Raw genomic sequence first — 19962 nt, 5'->3', positions numbered from 1 at the left:
GATGATTAGTGTCATTGAGCATTTTTTTAAGTGTCTGTTGGCCATTTGTATGTCTTCCTTAAGAAAAAATCTATTCAGCTCCTTTGCCCATTTTTTAATTGGGTTATTTGTTTTTTTACTGTGTAATTGCTTGAGTTCCTTGTGTATTCTAGATATTAATCCCTTGTTGGATGTATAGTTTGCAAATATTTTCTCCCACTCTGTAGGTTGTCATTTCACAATTCCTATTGTTTCCTTTGCTGTGCAGAAGCTTTTTAGTTTGATATAGTCTCATTTGTCTGTTTTTTCTTTTGTTGCTTGTGCTTCTGGGCTCTTGTTCATAAAGTCTGTGCCCAGGCTTAGTTCCTGAAGTGTTTCCTCTATATTTTCCCTTAGTAGTTTTACACTTTCAGGTCTTATACTTAAGTCTTTAATCCATTTTGAGTTGATTCTGGTATATGGTGAGAGGTGCAGGTTTAGCTTCATTCTACATATGGATATCCAATTTTCCCAACACCATTTATTGAAGAGGCAGTCTTTTCCCCAACGTATGTTCTTGTTGCCTTGGTGAAGTATCAGTTGGCTGTAAGTCTGTGCGTTGATTTCTGGGTTCTCTATTCTGTTGCACTAGTCTGAATATCTATTTTTATGGCAAGTACCATTCTGTTTTCATTACTGCAGCTTTGTAGTATAATTTTAAGTCAGGTAGTGTTATTCCTCCAGCTTTATTTATTTTGCTCAGGATTACTTTGGCTATTCAGGGTCTTTTGTTGTTCCATATGAATGTTAGGATTTTTTTTCTATTTCTGTGAAGAATGTCATTGGTATTTTGATGAAGATTGCATTGAATCTGTAGATTGCTTTGGGTAGTATGGACATTTTTGCAATGTTAATTCTTCCAAACCAAGAGCATGGAATGTATGTCTTTCCATCTTTTTGTGTCTTCTTTAATTTCTTTCAGTAGTAGTTTGTAGTTACCATTATAGAGATCTTTCACATCCTTGGTTAAATTGATTCCTAGGGTTTTTTTTTTTTTTTTTGGTGACTGTTGTAAATGGGCTTACTTTCTTAAATTCTCTTTCTGTTAGCTCATTATTAGAGAATATAAATGCACCTGATTTGGGGGTAACTGATTTTGTATTCTGCAACATTTCTGAAATTATTATCCAGCTATAAGAGTTTTTTTTATTTGATTCTTTTAAATAAAGGTATTGTTCTCAGCCCCAAATTATTTGGATAATAACCACTTTTCCATAAATCTTATGACTAGACAGATGACTGGTATTTATACTAGGAGCACATAGTGAGCAAAGGAGACATCTTATGATTAGCTCTTCAAAAGGCTACAAAGGAAGTTTGAAGACAATAATTAAAATATAATGCTTAAATTACTCCAAAATGTGAAGGACTGAGAAAATGAAATATTTTTTCTCTATGATTGGACATGCTCAGGACAGCCAAAGAAAAGAGGTAAATGTGCAAATGGGGTGTTGGAAGTTATGAATGACTTGAAGCTTTGTTGCATGAATTTGCATAGCTGGTTCTTAATCAATACCTAATCCCATTTCTCTGCTCTCAGCAAGCTTGTAAGGTTTTTCTCTACTTAGTTATTAACCACTGCTGAAATGATATTTTTTAAATCTATCAATTTAGGGCCGGCCTGGTGGCACACTGGATAGTGCGCCGCTTGGGAAGCGCGGCGGCGCTCCCGTCCGAGGGTTCGGATCCCACATACAGACCGGCTCCCGCTCACTGGCTGAGCAAGGCATGGGAGCAACACCGAGGCTTGCGATCCCGTTGCCGGTCCCCGGTCCGGTGCGGGGGCAACACTGAGGGTTGCGATCCGTTGCCGGACACGGAAAAAAGACAAAAAAGACAAAATAAATAAATAAATAAATAAATCTATCAACTTAAGGAGAACCAAGTAGAACCCATCGCTACAGTAAAGTCTTTCACTTCTTGGTCATTTAAAGACTAACCTGAGATAGTGATACGAATTAGTTTTTATTATGGCTAAGAAAAACAGACAAGTATTTCTGGAGTTAGCAAAACTAAATTCATTTTTCAGAATAGTGGGGCTTTTTCATTGTAGGGTTATTTTTCATATTCATCGATGATAGTGGTGGTAATAGTAGTGGCAGAAACAGCCATGATTGTAGTAGCTGTTTCTTGTTCATTGTGGCAGCAACTGTAGTGCTCATAGGAATAGTAACTATAATTTATTTTAATGTTACAATAATACAAGAATCAAGAACTATAACTATAGCTTTTACATTTATCAAAGTTTTCTATAATTTTACTTAATTCTTTGAGAACAATTTGAAACTTCGCCTTTGAAATTTGGGAAATTGGAGGTGTGGAATACTCTTTCTTGGGGAAAGGAAGCAGCCTTAATGGTTCCTATGATCTGAAAAATGGGTTATAGAGAATGGAAAGTAATTTCTTGCCAAATCAGTTTAGAAACATTCAGGGAGAAGTGTATATATCTTATTTATTTTATATACCAAGAGTAAGAATTAAGAACTGCAGTGGTCAGTGTCCTGCAGTTTGCAAATTTGTATCTGTAGAAATTACTGTTCCTTTTCTTACAGAGTTGTTTTGGAGAATGGATTTCACATTCACTTAAAATTATCTTCTTGCCTTTAATTACTGTTCTTTGTACTCCAAGTTAAGCAGTTTCTTCTATGAGTACATGAAGAATATAGAGTAGGGAAATAACTACTTGAAGCTACTTTCTCTGAAAGAACACCTTCAGAGTATAATTCAAACATTTTCTTTAAAAGATCATATCTATAGGAATTTTGTATCCATTTTAATGATTAAATTATAAATGCATGGTGGTGAGGATAGGAGAAAAAATAAATCAGAGACCCTGAAAAACTTTGCTCTTCATGTTTATAATTTTAAGGATGCAATATTGGCCTTTGAACATTCAGATTATGACCCTGAAAATCTAGAGAGAAATATAATAAAGTAATGACTATATTACCATAATATATTTTAACAAATGAGCTATTTTAAAATTTCAAATGGGCAACATTTAGCTTAAGATGTCAGGAATTTATTTTGAAAGATACTGTTTGGCAAATGAGAAACAAGAAAGAACAACAAAAATACATATTGAAGTTTTTGCTAGTTAAAATAGATTTTTGAAGATGAATAGCAAGAGTGCAATTATGTTTTTTATGAAAAATTAAAAGGTAGTCAAAGGAAAGAAGACATTGCCAGGGAGAGAGAAATCAATTTCAAAATAAATAACCATAGTTTAATTCTGCAGTAATTTACCTAGAAATCACAATTTAGAATTTGAAAAAATTAAGACCACAATATGCCAATGAAATCTTTATTCATATCATAGAATAAGATAACAAAGCTTAATATACTTTTAAAACTTTTTTTAGTAATATGTTTAGCTATTTATTTTAACATTTACTTGTACATATTTGTGGGGTACAGTGTGTTGTTTCAATATGTGTATATCCTACACAATGATTCATTTAAGGTAGACAGCATAGTTTTGTACCTGTCAGTCTCCTACTTCTCTTCCTCCCACTGCCCTCCCCTCCCTCCCTCTGAGAACCATTATTCTACTCACTGCTTCTAGCAGAACCACTTTTTTGTCTTTCTGTGCCTGACTTACTCCACTTAACGTGATGGTTTCCAGTTCCATCCACATTGCTGCAAATGATAGAATACCTTTTCTTTTTATAGCTGAATAGTATTCCATGTTGTATATACACCACAGTTTTTTTATCTATTTATCCATTGATGGATATTTAGGTTGATTACATCTCTTGGCTATCATGAATAGTGTTGCAGTGAACATGGGAGCTCAGGGTTCTATTGATATATTGATTTGATTTCCTTTGTGTATATACCCAGTAGCGGGATAGCTGGATCATAAAGTAGATCTGCTTTTAGTTCTCTGAGGGACCTCCATACTGTTTTCTGCAATGGTGTACCAATTTACATTCCCATCAACAATGTAGGAGGGTTCCCTTTTCTCCGCATCCTCACCAGCATTTGTTATTTTCTGTCTTGTTGATAATGGCCATTCTAACTGGGGTGAGGTGATATCTCATTGTGGTTTTAATTTGCATTTTCCTGATGATAAGTGATTTTGAGAATTTTTTCATGTGCTTGTTGGATATTTGTATGTCTTCTTTTGAGAAATGTCTGTTCAGGTTTTTTGCCCATTTTTTAATAGTGTTATTTGAAACTATTAAGGCCACAATATGTCAATGAAATCTTTATTCAGACCGCAGAGTGAGATAACAAAGTTTGATACTTTTTGAAGTTTAAATGCTACACAATTTTTAAGAGTCTTTTCTTTAAATCTTGCTTTGTTTATTTTATTAATTCCTGGGAAAGTAGAAAAGTGATCTATAGTAGCCCTGGATATCTAACTCATGATTGCCTAAACATTACAGTTGCATTGCCGCAAATAATCTGCTTGGGATTTTATTTCAGAATAGTGTGTGTGTGTGTGTGTGTGTGTGCATTTGCATATTTATTCTTAATTTTGTATCTCTTAGATTAATACTAAAGTTAGCTAGCATTCCTTGAGCTGACTCTCCTTTCAGGCAGCTAAAGACCTGGGAGGCAAGAAGCCAGCATAGGATTAACAATTTGTCATGGATAATCCACAAAATAAATAAACCTAGTGTGAATAATTGAACGTGGGTTAGAGTTGTACCATAGGAGCTATTGAAAGTTAATTCAAAGCCCAAGTCCTCCATAGTAAATTCCCTCTCATTATCCAACCACTAGAATAGTCTGGCATTGATAACTCTCTAAATAAAGAGGCGTTTGTACATTGTCAATGTTTTACCACCTTATCTGCAAACATACGGACTATCTTCTTGATAGGGTGCTAATATTATAAAGGCTTGAGCAATCTGAGAAATGTGAAAGATTTGCTATGGGTATTTAGCCCCCTTTCAAATTAAAAAAAAAATGAAAACATTTTCTGCATTTCATCATGTGTGGTCTCTAAAATGTCCTATGCTGAGATTGCAGCTTAAAAAAATTAAATGAATATGAAAATGAATGTATTTGTGAAAAGGATTTCCATGTTAGGATAGTATTAAGATAACAAGGGATTAATAACAGCAAATTGAATATTTGAATTACGTACAGTAATATGTTAGCGTTTTCAGCCTAATCATCTCTTCCAGATAATAGTCACTTTTCCCACAATTAAATTGTGTATATTATAGATTTCTGATTTACCGGTCTACAAGGTACTATCAAATTATATGAGAATTTGTTACTTAATCCAGACCATGTATTATTAATCAGACATTAAGATTTTAATTGTGTTCCTTTGTTTCTTTCTTTCTTTTTTTTTTTTTTAGCTACCATGATATTTATTTTCAAAATATGACTGCAATTGAGTTGGGTGTATTTTAATTATAATTTTCTCTGGAATTCTTTGTATTAACATATTTTCTATTTTTCTGATTATAGGTTTTATATACACTGGAGAAGTTGTACATCGAATGCTAACAGCCACACAGTACATAGCACCTTTAATGGCAAATTTCGATCCCAGTGTATCCAGAAATTCAACAGTCAGATATTTTGATAATGGTATGTATGGGCTAGCTTATTTTTGGCTTTATACATATTTTTAAACATCAAGTATCATGTTTGAATTAATATTTTTGTAAACAGGATTGTTCATTTGGTGGATTGGATTTGTAAACTGCTTAGTATAAATGCTCTGAGATGACAAGTACTGTTAATCGTTAACATGTGCAGTACAGCACATGGTCAAATTTCACTCATTTATTCATTCATTAGCTTATTCATAAATATTTATTAACACCATATTTATTTTGTTTATCATGCTCTATAATAAATGAGTTGCTGTAGACAACACCACAGACAGAACAAACACATTTATTTGATGTTATCTGCAATAAGTCCTTCCTATAGAAAAATATCTAAATAAGAATAATTTTGTTAGTTCTGATCCTCAAGTAGAGGCCAGTTGCATAAATATTGATATTAAATTCCTAAAACGTATGAACTGTATGTATCCATAAAATGAACATACCTTTTTAAAAGTATGAGGTAGTAGATAGTTAAAATGCACTTAAAATAAAGTCTTCCTGAGTTTAAAATATGAATAGAGCTTGTTAAGTTTCATCAAGTATACTGACAGCAATCTATTCCTGCATTTCTTTTGGGGACATATAGAATGTCAGAGAAAACCTAGAATATATCAGTAAATGCTATTAAAATCCAAGTAAGAAATTCAAGGTCTTAGAGACATAAGTAACTTTTTATCTCTACATCTCATTTAAAGCTGTAATTTTGGTAAATAAATTATGGATAACCAAGAGTTTGCATTGGGAAAAATAATTAAAGATAGAATTTTCTGTACTTTTTATAACACAATAATAATATTTATTTGTTCAAATGACAAATTTATCTCTAAAAATAATGGAAGTGTTTGGTGTGAACAAAGTTAGGTCTACTCCTGTCATTTCTGATGATCAAGGAAGAAATTTACTGGCAGGGAGAATAGACTTGATGGTGGCAGTAGCTTTGGGGAAATATAATCATTTTGCTAAAAGCAATCTTCTGACCAGTGTCATGAAGCCATTTTATGGGTGAAAATAGCAAAGGAAGAAGGAAACTAAACATAGTTAGATATGTACCTAGGGAAATACATTTCAAACAATTTGAATAGCACTGAAGTGTGATTCTATATTAAGTAACTCTAATATTAGCTGTAATAATTATTTCTCCCTATTATTTTAAGAACTGTTATATTCTATCCTCCTTCCCTTTTTTTTCCAACCTCATGAGATGTTAATGCCCAAGGATGTACGAGGGCAATTCAAAAAGTTCGTGTAAAAATAAAATTAAAAGGTAATATAAATTTTTCCATGAACTTTTTGAAGACTCCTCATACAAGTAGATTGTAAGTATAATCAAGGCAGAACTACAGCCAGTTAGTTGTCTGAAGCTTATTCCATGATCTCCCATACAGAATAACCTTAAGAATTGACCCTAAGTAAATAAGAAATGAATTAATGAAAGCTGATTATTTTCTAAGCTCTGTCACTCACTAGGTGATGTTAGGTGCATTCACTCATGAGCAAAGGATTTTAATGACCAAGTTTTTATATTATTAGCATCAAAATCACAAAGCATGTTAAATAAGTCTCCCTCTCATATGCTCGCTCATACGTTCTGTTCCTAGGTAGCTCTTAATATTTGAATTTTACTTTTATTTTAATGAATTTTAAAAATTAATAAGTATTGGGCCAGCCCGGTGGCGCACTGCTATAGTGCGCCACGTGGGAAGTGCAGTGGCGCTCCTGCTGAGGGTTCAGATCCCACATACAGACTGGCCGCTCACTGGCTGAGCGAGGGGCGGGAGCAACACCGAGGGTTCCGATCCCATGGCCGGTCCCAGTCCGGTACGGGCGCGACACTGAGGGTTGCGATCCGTTGCCGGTCACGAAAAAAGATAAAAAGGAAAAAAAAAAAAAAATTAATAAGTATCACTCCAACTAAATTCTAAATTCTTTGAAAACAAGGACTGTGACTATTTATAAGGAACCATTTTTATCTCCAGTACCTTACACAAGTACTTAATAAGGAATGTGTCCTTAATAATTATTTGTGAATGAATAAATTTAAAAATTTGAATATGTAAGTTGAGTTTCTAATTCTGAGAATTGTAAAAGTATTAACACTCAAGAATTAATGGTTTTTTTTTGTTGTTGTTGTTGTTGTTGTTGTTGTTGTTGTTGTTGTTGTTGTTTTACCTATTTTAAGGGTGTTTCAGAAATCTTAGCCCTGGGCCCTTTAAGCTGCACAACAAAGGTAGAAATTCAGGCATTGTGAATCAAAGAAGAAAATTTCCATTAGTGTTAAAGGAACTTTTCCAGTGTGAAAGATAAACTTCTAAGCATGGAAAGACATTTTCAGGTCTTTTGTAAGTGGTTCTAGCTTCTCTGAATGTGTTCCTTTCTCCCTCAGCATGTGTCAAGTGTATCTGAAGTTCATTCAATCCACTTGGGCTGCATTTTGAAAGTGGCTCACAGAAATTTAAGCAGATAGTACCCATGAATATTAGCAAAATTCCTAAGGCAAAATTCCCTGCACTGAGTTGGCTGAATATTAACTTCAGCATTAGGTTAGATTTTACCAAATATTTAGAGAATACTCAATTCTTTCAAAAACATCCCAAATTCTATTTCAGTAACAGAATTCCAACTAACCACATAAAAGGGGAATAGCACAACTACTAGATTTGAAGGCCAGATCCATGTTTAGTTGAAGGCTCTCACCAGAATTAACTAGTTTGTTCTCATTGTGTTTCATCTTTTTTCAATGGGTTACACAGGCACAGCACTTGTTGTGCAGTGGGACCACGTACATCTCCAGGATAATTACAACCTGGGAAGCTTCACATTCCAGGCAACCCTCCTTATGGATGGACGCATTATCTTCGGATACAAAGAAGTAAGTGATATGTTGGTTAATTTCCCTCTGCCTTGGCCTTGACTACTACCCTTTCCTCTGCGTGTCAAGAGAGGCACATTTTACATCATGAATTTCAAATCAGTCTCTTGCCTCTGGGGTTTTTTTTGCTTAATAAAAAACGTTTTTTTTTTGTTTTAATCTCTGTGCACTGATTATTATTTAATCATTATTATTATTAATTTATTACTAATTTGGGGGTTTTATTTTGTATTCTGATATCATTGGTATTATGACCCATAAATTTCATAAAATTATTGAGTTGTTATATTTTAGTGGTATTCTAGTGAACTGTCTATAAGAAAAAAATGTTTCCAATTTGGAGGGATTTCTCATTTAAATCTGAACATTTAAATGTTTTTGTTTGTGTGTTTTTGCCTTGTCAATTTCTGTGACATTTTTGGAGTTTCTAATTCCAATAACATTAGTAGACATGAAACTTGTGTAGCTCAGTAACCCAATACTGAAAGAGTTCCAGGACAGCTGAGCCTATAATCCCTTTCATTAATGCTTATTAAAACTTGATAGGAAAGATTAAAGACTTAAGCGACAAAAAGAACAGGGAATTTAAACTTATGGTTTGTATCATTTAACAAATGACAAAGTAAAGAATGAAAATTTACTAAATTGTAGCCTTAAATTTACAGAATATTTAGACTATAATAATAATGTGTTTGATTTTAAACCCTTTCAACAATGTAATTAAGGTCTGTTACACAAAGAATACAGGGATGAAATTTCAAGAACTACAGATATGATGTTTTAGGCAGTCATTAGCTATGAGAGAAATCCTGACTGTGTGAATTAATAATGGGCATCATTAATCCATGGGTTAATGGGTATCTATAATAATACAGATTTAGTATCTTCTTTTCAATTGAGGGATTATTTTTTCCTTGGGAAATTAATCTCCGATTATAAAAGGGATGTTGATAATAAAGAAGGGATTCACTTTGGTCAGATCTTCTGAAATCCCTATTCTATAAAGTGAGGGGTAGTTAAACTTCAACTAAAAGCCAACTGTTAAAAATCCCATAACCATGTCTGATGTTTCTACTCCTTTAAAAAGTCCATGCATGTGGAATTTTTCATTTACTTGGGGCAATATGTAAATAGAATAACATAGGATGTGTTCTGTTCTATGTTTCTTCATCCAGAGCTATGTTTTGATATCACAGCCCACTATATTCTTCTGTCACACTCCCTGGAAGCTGGGAAAATATTTCTCAAGAGGACTCATTCAGTTTCTAGTTTTCATTGTAATCTAGTGTGTTGTTGGGACTGCAGAGCGATGTTTTGGAATGTTAGTTTTCAATGGTTATAACCAACAGTGGTAGTTTTTGGAAAGATGCAGGGTCAGTAAGTCTAGAGTCTTACATCTCAACAACTGTAGGCTTTGTCAAAACAGAGGTTTGTGTTCTTATTGTGGTCTCTCTCCCCAGTCTTCATTATCGAAATTGTCATTTTTCTTTACACTGTTCTCAAAGTGTGTCTCACATTGCAGAATAACAGTTTTTTCTTCCTATTCTTTCTTTGTGTTGGGTTGGCACTTTTAAATGTTTTCCCTTTTCTTCATTTTAATCAAAGAAAAAATTTCCTTTATCTTTTTCCTGTTTTGTCATAGGGAATATTAAACTGATAGGCAGTTTTAATTCTTCCTTGATCTTCCCAGCCCATTAACCGTGGAGCATCTTCCCTCTGGAATTTATTATTTGTCTTACTAACCATTCTCTGTCCTGGTTAAAAGCAGTTTCTTCTTTCTCAGCTGATGTCTTTTTTCTTTCTGATAATTGTTATTCATTTTATTCTGCTGAGGCAAATCTCTGTTTGCAGAATTTGTCAAAATAGGAGTACCTTGCACTTGGGGTGAGAGTTAGAAGGTCTTGGCATTTATAGAAAAATTTATAACCATGTGATAGCATAAAATAGTAGCTTGCATAATGTATTATCCTTTACAATGTGCTTTCACATATATTATAGTGTTTAATTCTTTAATAATCTCATATTCTTAATATTTTAAGCACTGGCACATAGAAAGTTTTTAATAAATGTTTGTGGCTTAATTATGGAAGTAGATCATACATGATTATCTTTATTTTATAGCAAAGCAAGCTGATTCAGAGGTTAAATGACATGCTTGAGGTCACCGAGCTAGTTAAGGACAAATATAGGGCTAAACACCTTAATTTGGTGATCCCAAGGCATCTCAATCTTTTCTTCTTTCCCAAAATTATAGGTAACAATTCAAACATCTGTCTCATTTGTTTATTTCAATAAACGCTTGTTAATGTTTGCTGTTTAATAATCTTTTTTATTGGACTCCATCATATTATGCAATTAAAGATGTAGTCAGGAGAGGAATCCCTAGTTAATTTGTAGTGCTAACCAAATCATAAAAACATATAATACAAGGAGTAGAATTTTGTGTTTCTGATCAACCTAAATTTATTGAACTGAAACTGTACATAGACAGGTAAGAGCAATTCCTTCTGTAATAACTTGCTTCTAACAGGCTGATACTACCTGTACTGGATTGAATTATGTCCCCCCAAAATTATTGAAGTTTGAATTGTCTCCCAAGTTTTATGTATTAGAAACTTGGACCCCACTATGACTGTTAAGAGGGTGAGAAATCCTATTATGATAATGGAAAGGTGATTATCCTATTATGATAATCACCCTAAGGAGGTGATTAGATTGTAAGACCGTGTAGTAGTGAATGAATTAAAAATGGTGGTCAGGGACGTGGTTCTGAGGGCTTTAAAAGGAGAAGCGAGTCTGTCTGTCTGTCTGTCTGTCTGTCTCTGTCTCTGTCTCTCTCTCTCTCTCTGCTCTGCTCTCTCTGCTTCCACCATCTTGCAATGTGAGACTGCTGGTTCACTGTTGTCACCACCAGATGGACTTTGGGCTTCCCAGCCTCAGAAACTGTAAGCAATAAATTTTGTTTTTCTTTATAAATCACCCAGTTCAGTGTACTTTGTTATAAGCAACAAAAACGGACTAATACATTAGCTGTGTTTTATTTTTTCATGTGAATGACAAGAAAAATTCTTACTAGCACAAAACTCACCAATACAGGACTTGGTTAAATTATAGATTAAAATTAGTAACACATTGAATAAATTCAGTGAAGCAAATATGCCAGTTGCTTATACTAACCACTCAAATGACCTTCAGTCCAGTCATGCTTCAAATATAGTCATTTCCCCAGCATCATTTTTCACAGTGCAAACTAGATAAAGAATGATCAATAAATTAGAAAATACGTTTACATTTATTATAACAATCTTGCTTGTGAAGGGATTGAGAGGAAAGTTACTACTACTCCCATTTTTTATTTTAATAACTATGACCCTGCAACTCAGATTCTCTGTATTATTTTAAGTTGTTGTTGAATATTGATGATTGTTTGCTTGATTACAATAGACCTGGACCTAAAATTCTGATCTATTGATAACATAACAAGAAAACTAACTCTTCTCAGAAAATATCTTATTCCAAAAACGTTAGAGATTTGAAATCAGATTCCTTACAGCCCTTGATACTGTCTATCCTCGTATACCATCACATCTCAAAAAGTGCACTGCCTCTGATTTATTTCATCTCTTCTCTGCTGGTATACTTTGAATTTGTTGTCACTCTAGATACAAACTAGGGAAGAATGTGACTCTTTTTATGTCTATTGCAAACTTGGTTATTTTTCTTTCACCAGCTCATGTGAAGGACAAGAATGGTCATCAGATTAGGACAATGTAATTAAAAATAAAGTCATGAAATCCGACTATATGGCAGCAGGAGAAAATAATAGAGAATTCATGCCCATCCTGGGAGTCAGCCCATTCTATCCATTTTCTTCACTGAATACCAATTTTCTTCAGTAGCAAATTTTATAGGAGGTCAATATAGAAGAACTTTACTGTTTATTACGTAAAATCATTTTTTAATCTATTCTACTATTTACATACTTAAACCTAATCTTCCTTAGTGTAACATTTACTGCTTCTGTGGAAGAATGCATAGTTAATAAATCACCATTGCCAATTATTTGTAGATTTCAATGGGGCCCTTAATGCATTTTTTAAATTTCTATGAAGGCTATTTCTCTTATTTAAACTATACTGACCCTTCATTCATGGTTATCAGCCTGAAAATATTAAAAGTGGACACTTGCTGAACTTGTAGAATTTGTGCAAAAAAAGATAAGTCAAAATAATAAGAGAAGGCCAAAAAGAACTGACAGTGAGACCACTGCCACTTAGATATAAAGTAATTTGTCTTCTGTGGCTACTGCAGTATGTGTGAGAATGTTTGACATGTGTGAATATAATACTCATATATATATGAGGGTACTTCAAAAAAGTTCATCAGAAATGGAATTAAAATATAATATACAAATCTTTCTGTGAACTTTTTGAGGACTCTGTGTACACCCAAGAAACCTTATAAATGTGTGAATAGAAAAAATTACATACATACATATAATTATTATAGATAATATAGACTCTGTGTACACCCAAGAAATCTTATAAATGTGTGAATAGAAAAAATTACATACATACATATAATTATTATAGATAATACAAGGTTGAGAAAATCCAGATGGAATAAATGCTGATTAAAAACTCTCAAGAAATAATTCTAAGTAAAATGTAGATTCGGATGATTCTATATCATAGCACTTCCCTGTGTTTTAAATATACAAAGTATTAATATTTTACCTACATGGCTTTATTTAGGATCTAATTCATTGGCATTTTGGGGTGCATTTTATTTTCAATTATCTCATATGTAAAAGCTTGTGCTGTTTTAATTATTTGTTTACTTTTCATAGTGCAAGAAAATGACAAATTGAATGGTTCTCCCTTTATAATGTTCCAATCAGAAATACTGTGAGTAAAAATAAATAAATAAATAAAGTAGCAAGGTAGAAGGACCATTACCCTAGAAGAAATAATTATAGAAGTAGGAAATCTTTCTAATGTCGGCTCTGCCACTGGCTAATTATGTTGTATATTAGTCTGTTTCTGATGCTTATAACAAAATACCTGAAACTGGGTAATTCATGATGAAATGAAATTTATTTCTTACAGTTTTGGAGACTGGGAAGTCTATGGTCCAGAGGGCACATCTGGTGAGCTCCTTTTTCTTAGCGGAAACTCTCTGCGGGGTCCCATGGTGAACAGGGTATCATATGGGGAGAACGGGCTGAGCAGGAGATAGCTATCTTCCTCACTTGCTCTCCTTTTAAAGTCATCAGAACCACGCTCATTACTACATGAATGGGTTGATCCATTCACAAGGGCACAGTCCTCACAATCTAATCACTTCTCTTAAAGGCCCCACCTTTCAAATGCCATAATTGGATTCCGCACCCATTTACGCTGTTACAATGGAGATTAAGTTTCCAATATATGAACTTTTAGGGGACATATTATTGGACCCATGACAGTTGTCCTTGAGCAATTTATGTGATCTTGCTGGGTGCTTTCTCTTCACTTTCTCCTTCTAAGCCTCACTTCCCTGCATCCCTGGTGTAACATCAAAAGGTCTACTTCATAGGGTGGGTGAAACCCTTATCAGGCCAAGTCCAATCTCCCTGCCCTAATGTTCCATGACCAGAGTGCTTCGTTCCTGCAGTTAAAGGACTGATACATTCCATGTGTCTTGCCCAACCCACAGTGTAGACTTTCCTTAATCTCATTTCTTTTCATGTTTTTGTCCCAGGCCCTGTTTAGGCAAGCTCCTTTATCTAGCTATTGTCCCAGATAAAATCCCTACCATAGTTTTGACTATCTTGAGCCGAGTTTCACACCCTTCTTCAAGCAGGCACCTGCTTCACTGTCTTCTTTTGTATGAAGCTCAAACTTATAGTTTGTCAGTTAATTAATGAGCAATCTTTAAATGAGAGGTTTTTATGTTGTGTGTATATGTATGTGTGGTGTGGGTGTTTGTATGTTTCTAAAGTGGATATGTTGCCAACATTAACATATTAGAAGATTTCAAATAAAAATATAGATTTGCATTTTTCCTTTAGAAATCAAAAATCCTGGAAGCATTTGTGTTTCCATGTGGCAAAAAATTGGCTAGAAAACTTAACCAGAATGTGCTCGCTCCAATTTCTCCTTCATTAATTTCTTTTTCTTACCGCAGTCCCACACTAGCATATGTAGAAATGAAGTTTGAAACCCATCTTTTAATACAGGGGCTGACTTTACTTAGCAAATATATGCTGTTATTTGTCTCCTTGCAGAATTGCTACAGGGTATGATTGTGGAGATGGGGGCAGGAGGCATGTGAGGAATTTATCTTTAGATTATGGCTGATCTTCTCTTTCATGCCATCAAGCATGTTGCTCAATACCTGGCACATGAAAGAGTTCAGTAACTGTGAGCTAAAAAGAGATTAAAATAATTGTGTGAGTTGTTAAAGATATTTAGGAAAGCAAATAGATTTTTACATTGTCAAATTTAACCAAAATCCCTTCTATTCAAATGTAGTTTGCAGACAACTCAGCATTAATATTTTGGACTTTATGTGTTGTTTTGATAATAATAAGAGGGAACATGATTTTAAAATTAGATACGCTAGGGCCGGCCCGGTGGCGCACTGCTACAGTGCGCCGCTTGAGAGCGCGGTGGCACTCCCGCCGAGGGTTCGGATCCCACATATAGACCGGTTCCTGCTCACTGGCTGAGCAAGGGGCGGGCGCAGCACCAAGGGTTGCAATCCTGTTGCCGGTCCCGGTCCGGTACGGGCGTGACACTGAGGGTTGCGGTCCGTTGCTGGACACGAAAAAAAAAAAGACAAAAAAAAAAAAAATTAGATACGCTATGGGAAAACACAGAAGCCATCAAACATTTAAGGAAGATGAGATAGAAAGTTAAGCACTGAACACAGATAAGACTGGGTAAAATAGAGAGCTTTGGGTTCCTGTGCTTTTGTTGGTGTTTAATATTAAGCTACTGCATACCATATCACTGATTAGCAAGTGAACAAAAATGAGTTTAGAATAATTCTTTTCCAGTTAAGCTCTCATAGGCTTCTGATTCACCCTTTGGAACACAAACTATACAATCGAGCTTGTGCTGAGATAGTTGTGCTGCATGTTAGATAAATAGCTGGGCCCATAATGGAAACCAGTGAATGTTTTGGTGATGTTTGCAGGGCAGAACAGAAAAGAAAATAAAATTCCATTACCTCTGACTTAAGCAGCGTGCTGTTATCTCCCCGTTTTAGAGACAGACATAAAACCTCACGTTTTAGGGATTGTGTTGGGCCCCATGTGCTGGAGCATGATAGCACAGTGGGGTGAAGAGGGCAGCTTCTGTCTTGGAATCTGCTTCCCAAGGCCAGGGTGCTCTGCCCTACCTTGGCTTGCTCCTAATACCTTTTCCTGCCTTAATTTTGTCTGGCTCGTACAACCCCTTTCCGCTTCTATGCTTAATTTGCTGCAATATATCATTTCTAGAAAACTTTATGCCAAATAGTAAATGCATCTGTATTTTATAAAATGGAACAAATTTTTTAAATTTCTAATGTTTTGTAAGTGAACATGGAAGCATGTTTTAACTGGCATTAATGCTCCTTTTCTGTCTATCCTGTGGAATGAATATAATTGTAAAGCCAATTCTTGGAAATATATGATTCAATAGAAATCATGCAGAGACCAAGTTAAAATTTAGCTTTGCTTTAATCATAAAAAAGCAACTATTGTAGACACTTGAAAATGATGAAGCTACATTGTTAAATAAAAATACAAAGTTTCCATAGTTTAGAGTTTTTTTATTATTTTGGATTGGCTTCCTGACATCCCTAGCATGGCTGACTCAGGAGACATTTTGAGAATTGTAGAAAGGATAAAAAATTTTTTCGATATGAAAGTTTTTAGAGTTTGGGTACTTTGACATCTTATTTGGCCTTAGATTTACTGACTTGGATACTTCACGTCTTTATAAATACAGTCTTTTGGTAAAGTAGGTGATCGTGACAATATGACAGACCCATTCTTGTGTTGATTTCATCCAATCCTGGCCATAGTTCTAAATAGTTTGTTTACACACACACACACACACACACACACACACCTTTGCTTCACTGATATTAGTTAAAAAGTAGTTCATTTTAAATGTGGCTTTTAACAGTTCTGCTAATTGATCATAATGGTCTCTGATTTTACGCTGACGTGGAAACATCCAGACTGATCTCCCAGAGTCCTCACACAGACCAATTACTTGGCTGCCTTTGATATTTTGAAGTTAAAAGATGACAGCCTAAGAAGGCAGAGTAAGAAAGACATGACCATATCAGGTGAGGAGAGGCAGACATATTTTTGTAGGAAACCTCTGACAAAGCCTGGAGTGTTCTTTGCCTCGTAAATCTTTGATGATATTAGATATTTAATTCAATTGGCAAAAGCAGTTTTTTCAAAATCTGGTATGTAATCTTTTCATAAAAGACTTGGGTGGCTTCTAGGAAAATGTCAGGAGTCGAAAGCTTCTTGTACATTTTCATTTTAATATTTCATCAGGACAGAACAGCACAGGTTTATAAATACTTGGCTCTTACTCATGAACTCTATAAAATTTTAAAGAAAGGCATTTGAAGCCAGTGGTGTGGCCACAAAGTGATCCTTCTTCTCCAGTGCTTTCTCTCCTGGTCTTCTCCATCTCTGTACATTTCAGTACTGCTGTTTAGAGCTGCACAAATTGTTCTCTGCACAACCAGAGAGCACCATACTTACAGACTTCATGTGAATGAGCCCCTGAAGCTGTACAACATGGCATTCCTGATGAAAAGCACGGCCCCATTTTTCTTACCACTGAGACAAGAGCCTTAAATGCATCCTTTACTCTCCTTATTAAAACTATAGTATGTCTTGATAGCTGTTGCTGTACATTCCACCCAGAATCCTTCCTTCCATCACTTTCACCACCTTTACCCTCTGGTAGAGTCCAAGCCACCTTTCTCTTACCTGGACACCTGTGACACCTTCCTAATAATTTCTCTACCTCCCTTGGTTCCCTGCACTTGCGATCACATAGCAGCCAGTGTGATCTTTTTCAAAAGCCCTTTCCCTGCTCAAAGACTTCTAAATCTCCCTGTACCTTTTGGAATGAAATCCAATGTCACTACTGCAGCTTGCAGGAACACATGCTTCCTATGATCTGCCCCCACTGCCTCCCATCTCCTTTGACACGCTTGTTTATTACTTCTGCTGTAGCCATAGAGATAACCTTTTAATTCCTAAAATACACCAAAGCAATTCAGTCCAGCTCTCTGCATGTGCTGGTGTCTCTACACAGAGCTGTTTCCCAAATATCGACATGGCCGACTGTCTTACTTCCTTCCAGTGTCTGCCATAAAGCCCTTATCAGAGAGAACTTCTGTGACTCTCCTTTCTAATAGAGACCCTCATTCCTCTCTATCTCTTTATCCTGTTTTAGTTTTCTTGTTAGCTCTAACCTTCTAGTATACTATGTATTTTTTATGTTCCCTTGCTTTCTTGTCTGTCTTCACCCTCTAAAATACAAGCCCTATGGGAGCAAAGTCCCTTTTTTTGGTTCTCTGCTGTAATTCTGTGCTTCCAGCAATACAGAGAATATATATGTTCAATTAATATCTCATCTAATCAAACAGCATGGACAGTGTATATGCCTTTGGGGAAAATATTTATATGTGGTAGATATTATTCTCAGAAATTCATTTTCTATTCTTTACTCTCAAATTATATTAAGACTCGTAGTAGAGATATTTTTAGTAGGAATGGTTTGTTAGACACAGCAATCAGAATTTATTGTCACATGAATATGCAAATTTTAAAAGCTGTCCACAAATTAAAATATAACTCAACTGCAAATGATGATTTCTACCTACTTCTGCTCTCTGTACATATAGATAATTTCACCTATATAATTGTTGTTTGGATCATTGCTAACAATTTACATATTGAAGCTTGGAAAAGTCAAAATGATTCAATAGAATGAAATAATTTGAGAATTGAAATGATCCTTAAATGTCATCTATTGATCTTCCTAAAGGGTTGGTCAACTTATGATCAGATAATTTTTAGTGATAGAAAACTGTACACTATGTGGGTACCCATTTTGTTTTTGGATAGTTTTTTTTTTTTTTAGGTTAAATGAATCTGGATCTAGGTAACTTATATACATTGGTCTTAGTTTTTGGAATCCACAGACAAAAGAATAAACTAGAGAGTAAATAGATATAGAAGAATGAAAAAAGATACAGAAAATGGAACTTTTCCACTGTAACATTAAATTCTTTCAAGTTTAATTGTACCTAAAATTAGATATTTATCTGATTCTCAGAAAAGTAGAAGGAATGCTACTTCATTTTATGGAGAAACACCCACAGAAGTTTGTACTGGCGATTTGATTTTTGACAGGGAATGTATTGGTTGGTGTTGCTTTGTAACAAACCATGCCAAAGTGTAGTGGCTTAAAACAACTCACTTTATTTCTCATAAGATATGTATGGGTCAGCTGTGTGCTTCTGCTGGTCTGGACTGGACCCTGCTGATCCCAACTGTACTCACTCATGTGTCAGCTGTTGGCTCGTGGATTGGCTGGGGGTTGGTCAAGGATGACCTGTGCTGGAAATAAGGCATACCCCCAGGTGGCTCTCATATGTCTTCAGGAGACCAGCAGACTGCATTTTCCTAGCAGGAGCAGGGGTCCAGGAAAGAAAGTAGAAACATAAAAGGATTTTTTCAAGCCTTTTTTGTGCTTCAGGTTGGCCGTTCTCCTCCTTTGCCATACTACTGAGCCTAGAGTCCAAGTGGGGGAGAACTGCAACGTCGGAAGGCAGAGGGTCTAGATAGAAGAAGGCCATTGATCGAGGCCACGAGTGCAGTCAGTCTGCCAAAGATAAAAAGCACTGGACAGAGGGTTTGACATAGAGACAAAATGTAAAGGAGGGGAGTGAATGGAAAGACAGAGATAGAGAAAACAAAATCAAAATGAAAGATGGGTAGGTAATGGAAGAGATAGGGAAGAGACATAGAAAAGATGGAACGCACAGTCCGAAGAGAGGAGAGAGTTGCTGAGAGGGCTGCAGGAGCCAAGACAGGTGACCGGGAAAACAAGCTCTGGCATAAACACAGAATACTTGTATTCATAACAACATAGTAGGATTTTTCGACTGATAGCATTATAAACACAATTTCTGCTGTGAGTATGGGAAAAGAAGAAATACCATAAATGACCACAGAATTTCCTGGTAAAGTATTTCACAACTTACAGAAGAAAACTGTAATTGTGGATATTGGAGAGTAAAAGCAAGTAAAAGATGCCAGTAACAAAGCTTTCATACTTCTGAGCAGGCATCCTCAATACTATTGTTTAAAAATTATATGATTTTGTCTTATTAGGATATACAAACTATAACTTGAACTGGGATTTTTTCCTATGTTTTTCTATTCTTTTGTTTGTTTCTTCCGTAAGTCTGTCTTAAATACAA

At 35.1% G+C, this 19962-nt stretch overlaps 1 protein-coding gene across 1 annotated transcript in view; it reads left to right on the top strand.

Annotated features, from left to right (window-relative positions):
• PLXDC2 (plexin domain containing 2) overlaps positions 1 to 19962 on the top strand; it is a gene marked incomplete at its 3' end in the record, with an annotated part of 202662 nt that overhangs the window by 134896 nt on the left and 47804 nt on the right. Inside the window, exons 5-6 of the mRNA XM_008582507.1 lie at positions 5449 to 5571; positions 8348 to 8466. Of these exons, the coding sequence (XP_008580729.1) occupies positions 5449 to 5571; positions 8348 to 8466 (242 nt within the window). The remainder of the gene's footprint in view (positions 1 to 5448; positions 5572 to 8347; positions 8467 to 19962) is intronic.

The sequence above is a fragment of the Galeopterus variegatus genome, unplaced genomic scaffold (genome assembly GCF_000696425.1).
Source record: "Galeopterus variegatus unplaced genomic scaffold, G_variegatus-3.0.2 Scaffold2652, whole genome shotgun sequence".
NCBI classification, from domain to species: domain Eukaryota; kingdom Metazoa; phylum Chordata; class Mammalia; order Dermoptera; family Cynocephalidae; genus Galeopterus; species Galeopterus variegatus.
Note: the sequence above shows the minus strand (reverse complement) of the source record. Positions and strands in the feature narration are given on the sequence as shown.